At 43.5% G+C, this 19,340-nt stretch overlaps 1 protein-coding gene across 4 annotated transcripts in view; it reads left to right on the top strand.

The window, feature by feature from the left end:
- TUBE1 (tubulin epsilon 1) overlaps positions 1-19,340 on the top strand; it is a 33,564-nt gene that overhangs the window by 2,088 nt on the left and 12,136 nt on the right. For 3 of the 4 annotated variants that reach the window (XM_038761416.1, XM_038761418.1, XM_038761419.1), the window contains exons 2-7: positions 1,345-1,418; positions 6,101-6,153; positions 8,013-8,070; positions 10,422-10,537; positions 15,113-15,234; positions 18,213-18,400. In XM_038761416.1, coding sequence (XP_038617344.1) covers positions 1,345-1,418; positions 6,101-6,153; positions 8,013-8,070; positions 10,422-10,537; positions 15,113-15,234; positions 18,213-18,400 — 611 coding nt within the window. Of the gene's footprint in view, positions 1-1,344; positions 1,419-5,740; positions 5,905-6,100; positions 6,154-8,012; positions 8,071-10,421; positions 10,538-15,112; positions 15,235-18,212; positions 18,401-19,340 lie in introns of all 4 variants that reach the window. The other variant, XM_038761417.1, reaches the window with a different exon arrangement.

The following is a 19,340-nucleotide window of genomic DNA, read 5'->3' on the forward strand; positions in this document are numbered from 1 at the left end:
CATAGTAAGGCCTTAACAAAAACCATAATAATAATAATGATTATTATTATTTCTATCCTTTTTCCTCTCCTTCCCTCTCCTTCCTCCCCCTTTCCTTCCCTCAATCATTCAGTGACAGGTATAGAGTGCTTACTGTGTGCAGAGCACTATACAAAGCACTTGGGAGAGAACAAAACAGAATTAGCATGTTCCCTATCCATATGAGCTTCCTTCCTTCTCTTCTCCACCTCTCACCCCTCCTTCCCTCTCCTCTCCCCTCTCCCTCCTCCCTCTATCCCTCTTTCCTCTCTCTCCCCTCCTAGTGTCCCCCTCCTCTTCCTATGTCTCTCCTGTCCCCCACTCACTTCGTCTTCTCTCCTCCCTCCCTCTTCTCCCCTCTGTCCCTTTCTCTCCTGTCCCCTTCATCTCCCCGTCTCCCCTCTCCTCCCTCCTCCTTTTCCAGCCCCTTCAGCAGACCAACTGCTGCTCATGAAGAAGCAGCCTGAGGCTGGTGCTTGCCCACAGGCCGGTGGCTGTGGTGGCAGTGCAGCGTGTTGGCATCACTGAGAAGTAGCATGGCTTAGTGGCAAAAGCACGGCCTTGGGAGTCACAGGATGTGGGTTCTAATCCCGGCTCCGCCACTTGTCTGCTGTGTGACCTTGGGCAAATCACTTCACTTCTCTGGGCCTCAGTTCCCTCATCTGTAAAATGGGGATTAAGACTCTGAGTCCCATGTGGGAAAAGGACTTGTGTCTAACCTGATTATCTTGTATCTGCCGCAGCCCTTAGAACAGTGTTTGAAACATAGTAAGCGCTTAAATTAACAAATACCGTTATTATTATTATTATTATCATCATAATAATAATGATGGCCGTTATTAAGAGCTTACTACGTGCAAAGCACTGTTCTAAGCACTGGGGAGGCTACAAGGTTATCAGGTTGTCCCATGGGGGGCTGACAGTCTTAAACCCTATTTTACAGATGAGGGAACTGAGGCCCAGAGAAGTTAAGTGACTTGCCCAAAGTCACACAGCTGACAGTTGGCGGAGCCGGAATTTGAACCCTTGACCTCTGACTCCAAAGCCCGTGCTCTTTCCACTGAGCCGTCATGCTAGGAGGTCCGTTGCCACCTTGCTTATTTTCATGCCGTTCCCCAAACCCAGCCATAAGAAAGGACCATGTAATCGGTCAGCTCCAGGCAGATGAGGAAATCAGGGAATTGCTCAGGGAATTCAAGGAATTACCCTGAAAGGTCAGGGAATGAGTGAGTGGCTGTGGGTTCCGAGCCATGATGGGCCATGCCTCTTTTTCCCTGTGCCCATTTCTTTCCTTCCCCCCTGTTGACCCCGGACGATGCTTTGCAGTTGGCCAGTGTGGGAATCAGATCGGCTGCTGTTTCTGGGACCTGGCGCTGCGGGAACATGCCACCGTCAACAAGGTAATCAGCGACACCCGGCCCGGCCTGGCTACAGAACCTCCCAGGAATCAGTCACATTCAGAGGTCCCTCTCTCTTTCTCTCTATCCCCCATTACACCCTCCAAATTGGTTTGAAGTATCGGAGGCAATTTTTCATTTTGAACTCAGGAGGGCTGGGAAAAAAATGACATCTAGGGACCACCCCCCAAAGGGAAAGAAATGCAAAGCTCAGACTTTCAGAAGGGATAGCAACCATACGAAGCTATGAAGGGGTAAATTATTCATTTATTCATTCAGTCATTTATCGAGCGCTTACTCTGTGCAAAGCACTGTAGTAAGCGCTTAGGAGAGTACAATATAACAACAAACAGACACATTCCTGCCCACAACAAGCTCATAGTCTATAGGAGGAGAAAGACTATATATATAAATTACAGATATATACAGATATGCTGTGGGGCTAGGAAGGAGGATGAATGAAGGAGCAAGTAAAAGCAGCACAGAAGGAAGTGGGAGAAGAGGAGAGGAAGGCTTTGTCAGGGAAGGCTTCTTGGAGGAGATGGGCTTTCAACAAGGTTTTGAGGTAGGGAGAGCAGTTAAGTATTATAAATTATTTATTACTATTAATGTCTAGACTGTAAAGTTGTTATGGGCATGGAACGTTTCTGCTAATTCTGTTGTACTCTTCTAAATGCTTAGTACGGTGCTCTAGACATTAATAAGAGCTCAGTAAATATGACCAATTGATATAACACACACACACACACACACACGTGCGCGCGCACACGCTAAAATCTTCTTCCCGAATAGATCCAGGCCAAAAACTCAATCCTCAACTACACCACAGGCTGGGAGGGTGTTTAAACCCTGTCAGAATCACAAAGTCATCCATTGTAATAATAATAATAATGGCATTTATTAAGCGCTTACTATGTGCAAAGCACTGTTCTAAGTGCTGGGGAGGTTACAAGGTGATCAGGTTGTCCCACGGGGGGCTCACAGTCTTAATCCCCATTTTACAGATGAGGGAACTGAGGAACAGAGAAGTGAAGTGATCTGCCCAAAGGCACACAGCTGACAATTGGCGGAGCCGGGATTTGAATCCCTGATCTCCTACTCCAAATCCCATGCTCTTTCCACTGAGCCACACTGCTTCCCAGCGTGTATCTAGAGTGCCTCAAATGCAGGGTCTTTATAGGGTCTTTTGCCATGTCCAATCTGATGGTCTTGTATCTACTTCAGCATTTAGCCCATTGCTTGGCACATACAAGTGCTTAACACATACCATGGTTAGTTTTTTAAAAAAATTCTATTTGTTTTGGCCTAAGCACCCACTCCAGAACTCTGCCCAGTAGGTTCGCAGCAAATGCCAGTAATAATTAAAAGAGAAATAGAATTGGTTACACCATGCAGTTTCCCGAGTCCCCGGTCAGTCAATCAATGGTATTCAATCAATCATTTGTGTTTATTTATCTATATTGTGCACTTTCTATGTGCAGAGCACTGTACAAGTACTTGGGAGGGTTCAGTAAACAGCTGGGAGATACATTCCCTGCCTACAAGAGGTATTAGAGCTATGCAGACATTAAGGTAAATCAATTATTTATATACACATGAGTGCTGCAGGGCTGAGCGTGGGATGAATATCAAGTGCATAAATGGTAAATAAGTGCCACAGAAAGGTGAGAGAGTAGGGGATAAGAGGGAGTAATTGGGGAAGGTCTCTTGGAGGTGATATCATTGAGTGATTTCTGTGGACAGAACACTGTTCTAAGTGCTTGGGAGGGCACAATACAACAGAGTTGGCAGCTTTCCTTGCCCAAATGAGCTTACAGTCTTTTAATAAGGCTTTGAAGGTGGGGGGAGTAGTGATCTGTCATGCGTGAAAGGGGAGGGTGTTTCACATCAGAGAACAAATGGGGACAAGGGGTCAGTGGTGAGATAGATGAGATTGAGGTGAGTAAATTGGCATTAGAGGAACAAAACGTAAGGAAGTCAGTGAGGTAAGGTAAAGTAAGAGAGGGTATGCTGATTGAGTGTTTTAAAGCGGTTGGTAAGGTGTTTCTGTAGATTTGGAGGTGGATGTACAATCACTGGACAATCTTGACAAGTGGAGAGTTGTGGACTGTACTTTTTTTTTTTTAGAAAAATATTCCAGGCAGACTAATGAAGTATGGACTGGAATGGGGAGAGACAGGAAGCAGGGAGGTCAGCAAGGAGGCTGATGCAGTTTAGTGACAAATAGAATATGTGGATTGAATGAAAGAGATGAGCATGATGTCAAGGTTGACAAATTGTAACACAGGATAGTGGTGCTGTCTACAGTAATGGGAAATCAATCAATCATATTTATTGAGTGCTTACTGTGTGCAGAGCGCTGTACTAAGCGCTTGGGAAGTACAAGTTGGCAACACATAGAGACAGTCATCATCATCATCATCAATCGTATTTATTGAGCGCTTACTGTGTGCAGAGCACTGTACTAAGCACTTGGGAAGTACAAATTGGCAACATATAGAGACAGTCCCTACCCAACAGGGGGCTCACAGTCTAAAATGGGGAGACAGAGAACAAAACCAAACATACTAACAAAATAAAATAAATAGAATAGATATGTACAAGTAAAATAAATAAATAAATAGAGTAATAAATATGTACAGACATATGTACATATATACAGGTGCTGTGGGGAAGGGAAGGAGGTAAAATGGGGGGATGGAGAGGGGGATGAGGGGGAGAGGAAGGAAGGGGCTCAGTCTGGGAAGGCCTCCTGGAGGAGGTGAGCTCTCAGTAGGGCCTTGAAGGTAGGAAGAGAGCTAGCTTGGTGGATGGGCAGAGGGAGGGCATTCCAGGCCCGGGGGATGACGTGGACCGGGGGTCGATGGCGGGACAGGCGAGAACGAGGTACAGTGAGGAGATTAGCGGCAGAGGAGCGGAGGGTGCGGAGTGGGCTGTAGAAGGAGAGAAGGGAGGTGAGGTAGGAGGGGGCGAGGTGATGGAGAGCCTTGAAGCCCAGGGTGAGGAGTTTCTGCCTGATGCGCAGATTGATTGGTAGCCACTGGAGATTTTTGAGGAGGGGAGTAACATGCCCAGAGCGTTTCTGGACAAAGACAATCCGGGCAGCAGCATGAAGTATGGATTGAAGTGGGGAGAGACACGAGGATGGGAGATCAGAGAGAAGGCTGATGCAGTAGTCCAGACGGGATAGGATGAGAGCTTGAACGAACAGGGTAGTGGTATGGATGGAGAGGAAAGGGCGGATCTTGGCAATGTCCAGAGCGTTTCTGGACAAAGATAATCCGGGGCAGCAGCATGAAGTATGGATTGAAGTGGAGAGAGACACGAGGATGGGAGATCAGAGAGAAGGCTAGTGCAGTAGTCCAGACGGGATAGGATGAGAGCTTGAATTAGCAGGGTAGCGGTTTGGATGGAGAGGAAAGGGCGGATCTTGGCAATGTTGCGGAGCTGAGACCGGCAGGTTTTGGTGACGGCTTGGATGTGAGGGGTGAATGAGAGAGCGGAGTCGAGGATGACACCAAGGTTGCGGGCTTGTGAGACGGGAAGGATGGTAGTGCCGTCAACAGAGATGGGAAAGTCAGGGAGAGGACAAGGTTTGGGAGGGAAGACAAGGAGCTCAGTCTTCGACATTGTTGAGCTTTAGGTGGCGGGCGGAACATCCAGATGGAGATGTCCCTGAAGGCAGGAGGAGATGCGAGTCCTGGAGGAGGGGGAGAGAGCAGGGGCAGAGATGTAGATCTGGGTGTCATCAGCGTCCAAGGAAAGATGGGGAAAGATGGGGAGGACAGAATTTGGGTGGGAAGATGAGGAGTTCTGTTTTGGACATGTTAAATTTGAGGTGTCAGTGGGACATCTTGTCTTGAAGGCAAGAGGAAATGTGAGATTCCAGAGAAGGAGAGAGTTCCAGGCTGACGATGTAGATTTGGGAATCATCTGCATAGAGACCATGATTAAAGTCATGGGAGCAAATGAGTTCTCCAAGGGAGTGAGTGGAGATAGAGAATAAAAGAGGACCCAGAACTGAGTCTTGAGGGACTCCCACAGTTAGAGGGTGGGAGGCAGAGGGAGAGGCTGTGAAAGAGATTGAAAATGAACGGCCAGAGAGATTGGAGAACCAGTAGAGGATGATGTCAGGGAAGCCCAATTTAGTTAGTGTTTCCAGGAGAAGGGGGTAGTCCACAGGGTGGAAGGTAGCTGGGAGTTTGAGGAGAATTAAGATGGAGTAGAGGTCATCCATTAGTGTAAGGAGCCCCCGCCATCCAAGGTTGCCCCAGGATTATCCCAGAGATGTGCTACTCCATGGAGACCAAATTCTGTCCCCTCAGGAGTCATCAGGTTTCGGAGGCAGAGCGAGAGGAATGGGCTTGAGGGTGAGGTGGAGGGAGGAAAATGAAGCAACTACCCTGGGGCTTGCTTCCACGAAGGACACTGCTTCAGCCAACAAGATCGAATCAGTCACAGGGCCGCTTCAGATCTCAGTGATGAATTGGTAAGGGGCCATTTTTATATGCGATCAATGCGGTATGTTCTGATATTTGTCCATTCTTTATCCTAGCAAGAGTAAAATGATTATAAATACTTAGTTGTTCAAGGACTGTTAACAGTTTATTCAGATTCAAAGAAGCCAGGATGGAAAAGAATTGTGACATTGAAATTTTACCCTGAGACCCATTTGTTTTTTTTAGAATGGGATTTATGATGAGTCATTAAGCAGCTTCTTTAGAAATGTGGATGCCAGGTAAGATGTGTTTAATTATAAATTTCTCAAAACGTGCAAGCAAACAATGGAGAGTTGCCCTCTGTATAAGAGGGATAATTTAAACTATGACAATCATAGAATTAAATAATAATAACAGCATTTATTAAGCGCTTACTATGTGCAAAACATTGTTCTAAGTGCTGGGGAGGTTACAAGGTAATTAGGTTGTCCCACGGGGGGCTCACAGTCTTAATCCCCATTTTACAGACGAGGTAACTGAGGCACAGAGAAGTTAGTGACTTGCCCAAAGTCACACAGCTGACGATTTGCAGAGCCAGGATTGGAACCCATGACCTCTGACTCCAAAGCCCGTGCTCTTTCCACTGAGCCACGCTGCTTCCCTAAATAACTTCAGCAATGATTAGGTTTGTCTCTATTCATTGTCCAAATGTTTTAACTATCACAGAGAGCTGTGTTTACTAGTGCCTTAATCTCCAAAGCAGTATTACTCTTTGTTTCATCCTTGTTTTCTTCCTTCTATATATTCATTTCAGCCAGATTGATGACTTTTTTTTTCCAGATGAAAGTCTTCTGACTGGTAGAGAGTTATTTTTGCCCAGAGTAAAACAATTAATCACTTATATTTCTGGAGTGCCTTTGTGTAAAGTAGGGCACTAAGCATTTGGGAGGGTACAATCAAGATAAGACACAATTCCTGCTCTCAAACGAACTTCTTGTTTAGTAAGAGAGATAGGTAGACACCAATTATTTTCAAATCCAAGGAAAAAGGAAAGAATGGTTAGGATTTTTAGCTTAATGCAAAAGGAATTGGATACCCAACTGGGGTATTTGGAGGAGAGGAGAAAATGAACGGCATATTCAGGTGATGACCTGAGCCACAGAACGTAATACACACTGAACAGGGGAGAGGTTGGACACAGGGAGACTGAATAAGAAGGCCAGTCCCACCATCCAGTCTGGAAAAGACAAGAGTCTGAACCAAGATGGTGACCATTTGGGTGTTCAAGAGAGGGTGGTTCCAAGAATATTGTGGAAAAACAACTGTCAGGATATAACAGTAGACTGAATGTAAGCATTAAAGATTGGGAGAAGTCAAAGTTGGCACTGAGTTTGCAAGTTCAGTGATAGTTAATTGTCCACTGCACCAGGAAAAGTAGGAGGAGGAACATGTTGATGAGAAGATGTAGAATTCAGTTTTAGCCAATATGCTCTAAGGTGCCTGTGGGACATCCACGTAAAGATATCCTGGAAGAAAGTGAGTGTTCAACAAGAGTAGGGAATCCACGAAATATCCCTGGACACCAAAATTGAACTCATCAGACAGGGTCACCTCAGTCTCCCCCTCACTTCTCCAACTTTCCCCACACTCTCCTTCTCAGCTACCTGTATAGAGGTGAATGCCTGCCTGCCTGCTTTTAAAATCTACCCACCCCATCTGATCTCTTCTCACTTTCTTAAAACAATTCTTCACCCTCTGACCCTATCTTAAACTGCTCACTCTCTGAAGACTCCTTCCTCTCTGCTTTCAAATACGCCCTCAAATCCCTAGTCTCTTTCTGGATTCCCCCACATCCTCTCTCTATCGGTCCATTTTCCTGCCCCAGTGCTCATTCCAAACTCCTGCACCATCCACTTTCTGCTCTTCTCACTCCACTGAAACTGCTTTTTCCAAAGTCAGAAATGACCTTCTTCTAGCCAAATGGAAAAGGTTCCTCTAAGTCCTAGCGAACAGAGACAGTGTCTCTTTGACTTGACTAGAGTCTTTTGCCATTTACAAATAGACTTAGAGTCATTGTTCTTGATAAAAATGATTTTTAAAAATCCTGTAGTTACTAGTTAGCTTTTATCAATCATTTCTTTCTGGGTTTTTTTTCCAGAGTTGGTGGTGGTGACGCGGATATTTCCAAAGGGAAAATTTGTTCGCTAAAAGCCAGAGTAAGACATACCCAAAGATTTTTCTTTATACTAACGCTTGATTTTAATATTGCATTGGTATCCCAACCTTATGAATTCTTTTTGCTTACACCTCTTTCAGATTAAATTTTAAATTGTTAAAGTCTTCAGATTATTGTAGCTGAAATGGTGTCTAATTTCCAGATATATGAAAAGGGAGTTGCATTTTTATTACTGGATTGGATAAATTATTGATAAGGGTCAATTAATAATAATAATGATGGCATTTGTTAAGTGCTTACTATGTGCAAAGCACTGTTCTAAGCGCTGAATTCTTTGAACCCTGGAGGAACTACCATCTACAAAGACAGGCTGGGCTCAGGTTGAAGCAGAAAAGTCCATACCCCATCCCCCTAATTTGGGGGTCCACTCAGATCATGGGAAACAGCAAACTCCGGGCAAGCACAGAAACAGGAAATAACCAAACAACAGCACCTACACACCAGCAATCAGTAGTATCCTTTGAGTGTAGAGCATTGCGCTAGCACCTTGGAATATATAATAATCAGTGGTATTTATTGAGCACTTATTTTGTGCATTGTATTAAGTGCTTGTCAGAGTACAGTGCGGCAGAGCAGGCGAAAACAATCCCGGCCCACAATGAGCTTACAATTCATTCAGTTGTATTTATTAAGCACTCACTGTGTGCGGAGCACTGTACTAAGTGCTTATCTCCAAGGGGGAGCTTACAGACTAGAGGAATAAAAATAACTGACATGTGTTTCTGCCTCAAATAGTTTAAAATGGGAGAGACTTGTTGACGTTGATTACTTACACATAGTGGGAACAGGCAGAAAACTGTAAATACAAGTGATAATAACAAGAGTATGGAAAAATGAATAAATAGGTGGAATATGATAAACTGATTCTCTGTGTAAGTGGTAAAGGTGGCTTTGGGGTGGAGGGGAAGTTAATTGGAGCAGGGCTCTTGGAAAAGATGAGATGATCTGTGGTCTGGTTAAGTTTGGTGGAAGGATGTTACAGGCGGGAGGAAAGACCTAAGCAAGGAATTGTAGGGGAATATATGAAGAATGAGATTGTCCGCCAGAGCAGCTCCTGGAGGGAGAGTTTGAATTCCTGAGAGTGGCCACAAGGTCCTAAAGCCCTCCCACTATTCCTTTCCAAGGGTGAGTGAGAATCATGGACTTCCACCAAGCCAACCCTAATCCACAGTCCATGCATCAGTGGTCTTTATTGAGCATTTACCATGTGCACAGCACTGTACCAAGTGCTTGAGCCAAGGCAATACAATAATGTTGGTAGTCATGTTTCTTGACCACAAGGAACTCCTCTCCTTGGGCCGCTTGCTATGACCTTTTGTCTTCCAGATGAGCATCCCCAAACTTCAAGAGGACCTCTGTGTCTCAGTTACCTCATCTGTAAAATGGGGACTGAGACTTTGAGCCCCACGTGGAACAACCTGTTTACCTTGTATCTACCCCAGCGCTTAACAAATACCATAATTATTATTATTATCTAATCCTGTCCTGGGATGGGCTCTTTTCCAGTTTAAGTAGATTAGCCTCCCTTGGGTAGAGGGGGGTCTTGGGAGTGACATTCTACCAATTCTAGCAACTTCTGAGGCTTATCACCCCTAGTTTGGGGTTAGCTTGAGTGATCATCACAGACTCAGGGTAAGAAAGTTCGCTTGGGAGGAGCAAAGTGTGACAGCTGGACTTGACACCTGTCTACATGTTTTGTTTTGTTGTCTGTCCCCCTCTTCTAGACTGTGAGCCTGTTGTTGGGTAGGGACTGTCTCTATATATTGCCAATTTGTACTTCCCAAGCGCTGAGTACAGTGCTCTGCACAAAGTAAGCACTCAATATGATTGAATGAATGAATAAATGAAGTCGAAGGAAATAGTCGGGGAGAAGCTCCTGGAAGCCAAAGGCACGGAGCTTCTGCTCGATGCAGAGGAAATCTTCGGTCTGACTTTGGCCGCGTCCCAGATTTTCAGCCCATGTAGAGCTCTTGTCAGGTTCGTATTCCGTGTGAAGCTCCCAAAGAAGTCAGAGGGATGTCCTGAAAGGCTATGTTTCCATACACAAAAGTAGTAAAAAAAAGAGTGATATAACAGAAGAATAACTATTTTAGGTGCTTTGGGGATGATAACAAATAACCTGGAATCTTAATCTTAATTAGATCTTAATTAATCTTAATCACTTTCCAAGAAAGGGTAATTTTTTTTCCTCTAGGTGGCCCTTTGCATCACTTTCAGTTTGAACTCCAGATCTGAAAAGAGCAAAGCACCTTTTTCTCACAAATGTCCTTTGTTCCTTTTGAATAATGCTGAAGAGATGTTTTCTGATTAAATTTTAATTTTCTTTCTCAGGCAGTCTTGATTGACATGGAAGAAGGTGTAGTGAATGAAATCCTGCAGGGCCCGCTGAGAGATGTGTTTGATAGTAAGCAGCTCATCACAGATGTTTCCGGTTCAGGGAATAATTGGTGAGAGTATTGAGAGCATATTGCAGTTGTGTACAGTTTCTCATTTTCCACTCCATTTGGCTTTGGCCTAATGATCCTTGTCTGCTAATTCATTACCTTTTCAATATATACAGCTCTTAATATATACTGCCTTTAATACGCAGTAGACACCCAAATATCCCGGCTTCTATATTACATTGTTCTTCTTCTTTATTATTTTGAAAAGGAGATGAAGCCGAAAGAAATTATCCTTTCTTTTTTGTAGATAGTACATGATTGTCTTCTGTAGTTGAGACTAACTGGAAAGATCCCTTAATTGCTCAACTCCCCAAGCCAGGAATATGGTCTTCCAATTAATTTGGTAGCAGATATAACAACTTGCCTATAATATTTGATCTTGAGTGATGACGTGCCTTTTGTTACTCTAGAGGAGGTTGTTCTGATCTCTTCCCCACTTATTTACACTTCTACTGATACTGAGAGAAAGCCTGGTAAGGAGTTCTAATATTCAAGCCCACTTGGGGCCAGTGGCCATAAAAGGGAGGATACGATGATGATGGTATTTGTTGAGCACTTACTGTGTGCCAGGCACTATACCAAGTGCTGATGCGACGCGACTTCTGCTTCTCCCCAAAGTAAATTTGTTGTGCTGTCTCCCCTGGCCTCCTTAGGTGGCATCAAGGTAAGCACACCCACACCCCATCCCATTCCTCCCTCTGTCAGTCAATCAGTAGTATTTATTGAGCACTTACTCTGTGCAGAGCACTGTACTAAGCACTGGGGAGAATACAACAGATTAATGATCCTCTTTCAAACCCTCCCTCCCCCTAATCCACCCCACTCTACCTCTCTCCTGAATCCTTCCTCAGTCCCACAGTCCTCTTTTTGGTGTTTTCCCCCCAGCTCTTCTGGTCCCAACCCTGTGCCATTGTTTTGTTTTTTTCTGGCTTTCTTTCACAGCCACCACTGTCTTCTTGCCTGGGTTACAGCCCCTACTTCGGGGAGTGCCAAAGCTGCAGGATCATGACCTAAATGATGAAGAAGCCCTCATACCAGCCCAGCCCATCCCCACAGCCTTGGTATCGTAGAGGAGGGACATGCAAGCCCGGGAAAGGGTCAGCTGTATCAAGCGTAAAAAACCCTCATAGCACAAGGAGAAAACCGAGGATTGGAGATGGCGGAGGGAGGCCATCGTGGGAGATGTGGAGAAATGGGACAGGCAGTTTGAGAAGGTGCAGTTGAGGTGAGAAGCAGTTGAGAAGCAGCAGGGCCTAGTGGAAAGAGCACGGGCCTGGGAGTCAGAGGACCTGGGTTCTAGCAGTGTTTGGTACACAGTAAGCACTTAACAAATACCATAATTATTATTATTATCATTATTATAGTCCCAGCTCTGCGACTCGTCTGCTGTGCAACCAGTGGGTGAGTCATGTCGCTTCTCCGATCCCCAGTTTATACATATTCAATCATGTTTATTGAGTGCTTACTGTGTGCAAAGCACTGTACTAAGCACTTAGAAAGTACAATTTGCAAACAGAAGAGACAATCCCTACCCAACAAAGGGCTCACATATGTAAAATGAGGATTCAATACATAGTCTCTGTCCTACTTGGAGTGTGAGCTCCATGTAGGACAGGGACTGTGTCCAACGTAACTATCTTTTATGTACCCCAGAACTTAGAACAGTGCTTGACGTATAGTAAGCACTTAACAAATACCATTAAAAAAATGGTGGGAGGAAGAGGAGAGAGCAAGAGCAGCAAGGTGGGAAGGGCAAAAGAGAATAAGGGGGCAGGATAATAATGATGGTATTTGTTAAGCGCTTACTATGTGCAAAGCACTGTTCTAAGCACTGGGGGGATACAAGGTGATCAGGTTGTCCCACATCGGGCTCACAATCTTAATCCCCATTTTACAGATGAGGTAACTAAGGCACAGAGAAGTTAAGTGACTTGCCTAAAGTCACACAGCTGGTAAATGGTGGAGCTGGGATTAGAACACCTCTGACTCCCAAGCCTGTGCTCTTTCCATTGAGCCACATTGCTACCTAATAGCCACCCAGGGATGCCAGCATGGGACAACACAAATTTACTTTGTGCAAAATATTGTCACTCCACTATCATGGAGCTCTCATGAAGCAAACAGCATTCCCATCGTGTGTTCTGGTAGATTATCCATCCAGAGCTGTACATTTCTTAGCCATTATGTAACTCCAGAGGACAAACATTGATAAGTCATTATTGTCATAATCCAGAAGTCTGAACAATTCACTTTGCCATTTTGGCAGTAGGTAAGGACAGGTAAATTGACTGCCTGAAAAAAAATATTTGCATGTTTAAAGCCCTCAATCACCTTGCCCACTCCTACCTGACCTCACTACTCTCCTACTACAACCCAGCCCTCACACTTTGCTCCTCTAATGTCAACCTTCTCACTCAGCCTCCATCTCATCTATCCTCTGACCTTCAAATCTGATACTCCTGAGCTTTCTTACCATGAAGTAACCTCAAGATCCTGACGATTTTTTCAGGGCAGATGCCAAAGCCCATATTAATGGTGTCAAAACTTTTAGTATGGTCAACAAATACAAGATAAAGTCTCAAAGAAAAGACTCACTATCTATTGTATTTACTAAGCGCTAAAAGGGTTCAGAGCACTTTTCGGAGAATACAGTGCAGCAGAATTGGTAGACACATTCACTGCCAACAATGAGCTTACAGTCTAGAAGGGGAGGCAAACATTAATATAGATAAATTATGGCTATGTAGATAAGTGGTTTGCAGCTAAGGGAGTGGTGAATAAAGAGGGCAAATCTTAGTGCAAAGACGACGAAGAGGGAATTGGGAGAGGAGGAAATAAGGGCTTAGGAAAGGACTCTTGAAGGACATGAGCTTCTAATAAGTCTTTGAAAATGGTAAAATGAGTGTCTGTCAGATATGAAGAAGAAGGGGGTTCCAAGCCAGAGGCAGAACGTAAGCAAGGGGTCAGCAGCAAGATAAACAAGGTTGAGGTATATTAGTAGAAGACTAAGTTACAGGACAGATAAATTCCAAGAATGAGCTTAAGAATATATTTATTGAGCGCCTACTGTGTGCAGAGCACTGTACTAAGCACCTGGGAGAATACACTATAACAGTTAGTAGACACATTCCTTGCTCACAAGGAGCTCACCCCCACACAAAAAATAAGGAAAATTCAGAAAGTCCAGGTCCAGAAAACCCATCCCTAATTAGTTCCTTGGCTGGTGGTTATTAATTAGCACAGGAAGGAAAGTTTTTGAGGCTCCTAGGCACCCAAATCTTCCATAATTAGTGTTTTTACTACGTGTTGTGGATAGAACATTGTTAGGCAGTTAGGTAACATTGTTGCATCTATTTGGATAGACTGCAATTACAGTGTCATTAGAAATGATTGTGTGTATGTGTGTGTGTGTGTGTTGCATGTGCACAATCCCAGTCAAGGGATTCAGAGCCCATGTTTTACTTAACATGGAGCCCTTCAGAAATGTAACTCATCCATCTTTCCACTTGTAGCCCCTCAGTATAGAAGAACTGAGTGTATTCATTTGAGTGTTAAGTCCTTTCAAAATAACAAATTAATCTAAGTCCCACCCCTTAGCACTCAGGAAAGGAATCCTAAACTGTTCTAGAGTTGTTTTTTTAAAGAACTTTAATCAATCAATCTTATTTATTGAGCGCTTTCCATGTGCAGAGCCCTCTACTAAACACTTGGGAGAGTACAATACAACAGAGTTGGTATATGTGTTCCCTGCCCTCAAGGAGCTTACTATCTAGAAAGGAGTTTATAGTCTAGTCGTCTTTTTCCACTGAAAATAACTCCTTAAATCTAGTTCCCGATGCATTTCCAAGCATCAAAAAACTCCTTTCCTCCCAATCATGTTTTAGTCCAGCTGTCCACAGTTACCATCAGAAGACAAAAGACCCAAGGGCCCCTCCTATGCCGTGAGATAGCAAAGCAGGCCTACGTTTCTTTTGACTCATATCTGTGTGAAAGAGAAATGATTTCCTTTTGCAAATCCCAAATGTGGCAAGTTCTGTTTAGCTAAGAGGTAACAGGGCAAGGGCCGGCCAGAGTCAGAAACCTCAAGGAGGATCAAATTCTGCAACCCATCATGGATCGAAGCCACTCACGTTCATCGTGTTGATTGGCATGATTTTTCTTTCCTTCAGGCATTTTCATTGTATATTTGATTCTAAACATTTTGTTGAGTAGTCAGAACTTTCAGAGTAAAGAATGGATTGAACAGTTCTTTGGAGGTCACTATATAATGCATAGGAGCTATGCATTATCATGTCTTTTAGTGATGAAGTTCTTCCAGCATCATGAAACTGCCGAGTTGTATCTTATACTGAGTTGCAAATAGTCTTATAGACTGTGAGCCCATTGGTGGGTAGGGATTGTCTCTATTTGTTGCCGAATTGTTCTTTCCAAGCACTTAGTACAGTGCTCTGCACACAGTAAGTGCTCAATAAATACGATTGAATGAATGAATGAATCTATTCAGCCCAAATATAGTAGATTGACTAGACTCATGACGGGTTTTGTGGGGATTGTAAAAACCTGATTTCTTGTTTTCAGGGCTGTGGGGCACAAAGTTTTTGGCTGCCAGTATCGGGAACGCATTATGGAAAAGCTTAGAAAGACAGCAGAGCACTGTGATTGTTTGCAGTGTTTCTTTGTCATTCATTCCATGGGTGGAGGTAAGTTGATTTGTTCAAAATTGCTATTAACTTTTTGAAAGTGATAATGCTGTAAATTTCTACACATCTGGTCCATTGGGATGTTCTTCATGCTGATAAAACATTGTTGTAATAATAGCAATTATGATGGTATTCATAATGATGATGATGATGGTATTTGTTAAGTGCTTACTATGTGTCAAGCACTGTTCTGAGCTCTCGGGTCGGTACAAGGTAATTAGGTTGGACACAGTCCCTATTCCACATGGGTCTTAATCCCCATTTTACAGATGAGGTAACTGAGGCACAGAGAAGTTAAGTGACTTGCCCAAGGTCACACAGCAGACAAGTGGTGGAGCTGGGAAGAATCCAGGTGAATGGGACTCCTAGGCCCATGCTCTATCTACTAGGCCATGCGGCTGCCGGATAGTATTATGGTGGTGTTCACAGTGCCTTCTATGTGACAAACACTGTGCTAAGCACCAGGGTACAGACAAATTGAACAGATTGGAAACAGTCCCTGTCTCAGGTTGGGCTCAGTGTAAGAAGGAGGACTCACAATCCTTCTAAACCCCATTTTACAGATGAGGAAAAAGACAGACAGAGAGGTTGAATGACTTGCCGAAAGACACACAGCAGGGATATGGCCAAGCTGGGACTAGAACTCAGATCTCCTGAATCCCAGCAGAACTAGAACACATTACCTCAATCGATGTGCACTAGAGCATTTTTTTAATCTTGGTGGAATTTTAGGATAAGTAATGCAAAAATTGTCATATTTTTATGCTTTCATAAGCCAGAGTTTCACAGCAGTAAAATGTATTAGATTGTACGGTATACTTCTTTAATAAAACTTCCAACTGCATCATACATTCATAAAACTCACATATTATAGGTAAGATAGAAAAGCTATTATTTTGAGGCTGCTTGTGGGGTAATGGGTAATTATGAACTGGCTAAGAAGATTTTGAGTGTGCCAGATTTGTAGTTAAAAATATTGTCATCCAACTAAAACTGAATAGTTCTCCAGTTGACCCCCACACAATTTTTACAAAGCCCCTTAATTTCTCTTTCCCCATCCCCAGCCCTTCCTGTCACCTCTCAAAAGAACCAAGAGGCATGAAAGATGTTGCCCTTTCAGCTAATCCCCTAGAAGCAGCATGGCTCAGTGGAAAGAGCACGGGCTTTGGAGTCTTATCATGGGTTCGAATCCCAGCTCTGCCAATTGTCAGCTGTGTGACTTTGGGCAAGTCATTTAACTTCTCTGTGCCTCAGTTTCCTCATCTGTAAAATGGGGATTAAGACTGTGAGGCCCCCATGGGACAACCTGATCTCCTTGTAACCTCCCCAGTGCTTCGAACAGTGCTTTGCACATAGTAAGCGCTTAATAAATGCCATTATTATTATTATTATTATTATTATTATCCCTGTCTTTGATTATTGATCAATTTGGAGTAGGGTACTAGCCATCATGCTCTTTCTGAGCATGTCTAGAATCTCTCCCCCTTCTTCATGAAATGAGAAGGGGAAAGAGACAAACTAGTCAAAGGGCTCAGTCAATGATATTTATTGATTCCTTTACTGATTATACTAAAGTGATCAATTAATAATACTGACAGTGCCTATTGGAGAAGCAGCATGGTTTAGTGGCAAGAGCCCGGGCTTGGGAGTCAGAGGGCATGGGTTCTAATCCCAGTTCCGCCATTTGCCTGCTGTGTGACCTTGGGCAAGGCACTTAACTTCTCTGTGCCTCAGTTACCTCACCTGTAAAATGGGGATTAAGACTGTGAGCCCCATGTGGGACAACCTGATTACTTTGTATCTACCCCGATGCTTAGAACAGTGCTTGGCACAAAGTAAGCACTTAACAAATACCATAATTATTATTATTGGGTGTCAAACAATGTACTAGCACAGTAGAGATAATAGACATTATCCTTGCTTTTTACAAAAGTAGTATTTACCGATAGTGGGACACACCCTAAAATAAATTACAGATAGGAGAAGGCAATAGATTATAAAGATATGTACATTTGTGCTTCTTGGGGATGGGCGGTAAGTATCCAAGAATTAGATGATACAGAAGTACCCAAAAGACAAAAGTGTTATAGACAGGGAGGTGAGGAATCAGGAAAGGTCCTCAGAGGAGACGTGATCTCAGAAGGGCTTTGAAGATGGGGAGAGCAGAGGTCTGATGGATTAGAAGTGGGAGTCCCAGGGCAGGAGAGAGGAGGTGAACAAGGGGTTGGCGGTGAGAATGAGCATGAGAATGAGGCATGATGAGTAAGGTAGCTTGAGAGAAATGTACGATGAGAGATACTGGGAGAAGGGAATGGATAGGTAGGAAGAAGAGAGAGAACTTCCTGAGAGCTAATGGTTTCTGTTTGGTCTAGAGAGAATTGTGGCATTTAATCATACAGCCGTTCATGGCAGCCATTCGAGGTTTCTGAGGAATGGGGTGATGTGTGCAGAAAAACAGTTCAAAACATCATTCCAAGTGCTTGGGAGGGATACTCCAAAAGAAAAAGACATGGTTCCCTCTCTCTATGGGCTTATAATCAATCAGTGGTATTTATGGAGTGCTTACTGTGTGCAGAGCACTGCACTAAGTGAAAGTATGATACATCTATTGGGGAGTCAGACAGACAGATGTTATTTACAAATGGTAGAATCATTTGGAAGTGGTAGCCTGAGTGAGGGGGAGAGGTAGTAGGGTAGCTTTGGATCCCACAGTGTGGAATTTGAAAGCTCCAACTGTGTCTCCTCTTTGCGTTGATTTCACCTGAAATGGAACATGAAATGAGTGTTTAATTACAGGATTGCTTTGAAAATTACCATGGAAAAGTTTTGAAATGAATGGATGAAAGGTCAAGTGCAGAATGTGATCATTTTATTATTTTAAATGGGATTTTAAGATATATTTAAGATAGTGGACTAGAAATTATATCCCTGATCATGAATGTCATTTCATCTATTTTCTTACGTATTTTTATTCTTAGGCACGGGATCTGGCCTTGGCACATTTGTTTTAAATGTGCTTGAAGAAGAATTCCCAGAAGTATACAGATTGGTTACTTCAGTCTATCCATCCGGGGAAGATGATGTCATTACTTCACCGTACAACAGTGTCTTGGCAATGAAGGAACTGAATGAGCATGCTGACTGTGTGCTTCCCATCGAAAATGCAGTGAGGAAAACTGTCTTTATAGACACCAATTTGCAACCACTAGAAAGTGTTAAGGTTTAACTAGTGTGGCTTTGTGAAGGGCAAATTGTGCCATATAGACTTCAGTTTGGATGCTATTGATAAACTCATGTGCCTTTGCTTCACCAATAACTGCTCCCAGAAGAGTTTTAATTCAGTCACCCATGACAGTCTCATTGACAGATGGGGAAGTTATGGTCTTCTAGACTGTGAGCCCACTGTTGGGTAGGGACTGTCTCTATATGTTGCCAACTTGTACTTCCCAAGCGCTTAGTACAGTACTCTGCACACAGTGAGCGCTCAATAAATACGATTGATTGATTGATACAGCCATTCGTGGGTGAACAGTGAGCTCTGGGATTCCAGTCCACATGAAGACAGCAATAGCCTGAGGTGGTCTACCAATGATGTGCCCCCCCTGTTTTGAGACGGGTTCAAAATCTTTAGCTCCAGTAGCAGGTTGGTACAGAACTTTTGGGAATTGAGAGCAGCTCATTACTTTTTCAGATGATACCAATTTCAGTGAGATTGACAACCCATTAGAAAAGAGCGGTAACCTTAAAAATGACTTAAACAAATTGGAAAAATCCTCCTACAATAATTTTGAAATTTAACAGGGGAAAGTGTAAAGTAGAGAACTTAAAGGTTGAAAAGCAAACAGTGGAAATGTGTCTAGAGAAATACTGACCAGACACAGGTACTGTGAAATAAAGACCCAAGGTGTCTAGCTTGACCAGAAACTGAATGTGAGACAAGATTGAAGTACAGTGACTAAGTTGACATGAGAAGAGAGAAATGTGTCAACTGGGTTGTGTAAGAAATCAGCAAAGTAAGGTAGAAGGGAGAAAACTGACAATAAGGGGTTTCTCTTTAATGCTGGGTTGATTGGGCAAACCACTGGATGTTCTTGAAGAATGGAAAG

This window comes from Tachyglossus aculeatus, chromosome 19 (genome assembly GCF_015852505.1).
Source record: "Tachyglossus aculeatus isolate mTacAcu1 chromosome 19, mTacAcu1.pri, whole genome shotgun sequence".
In the NCBI taxonomy this organism is placed as follows: domain Eukaryota; kingdom Metazoa; phylum Chordata; class Mammalia; order Monotremata; family Tachyglossidae; genus Tachyglossus; species Tachyglossus aculeatus.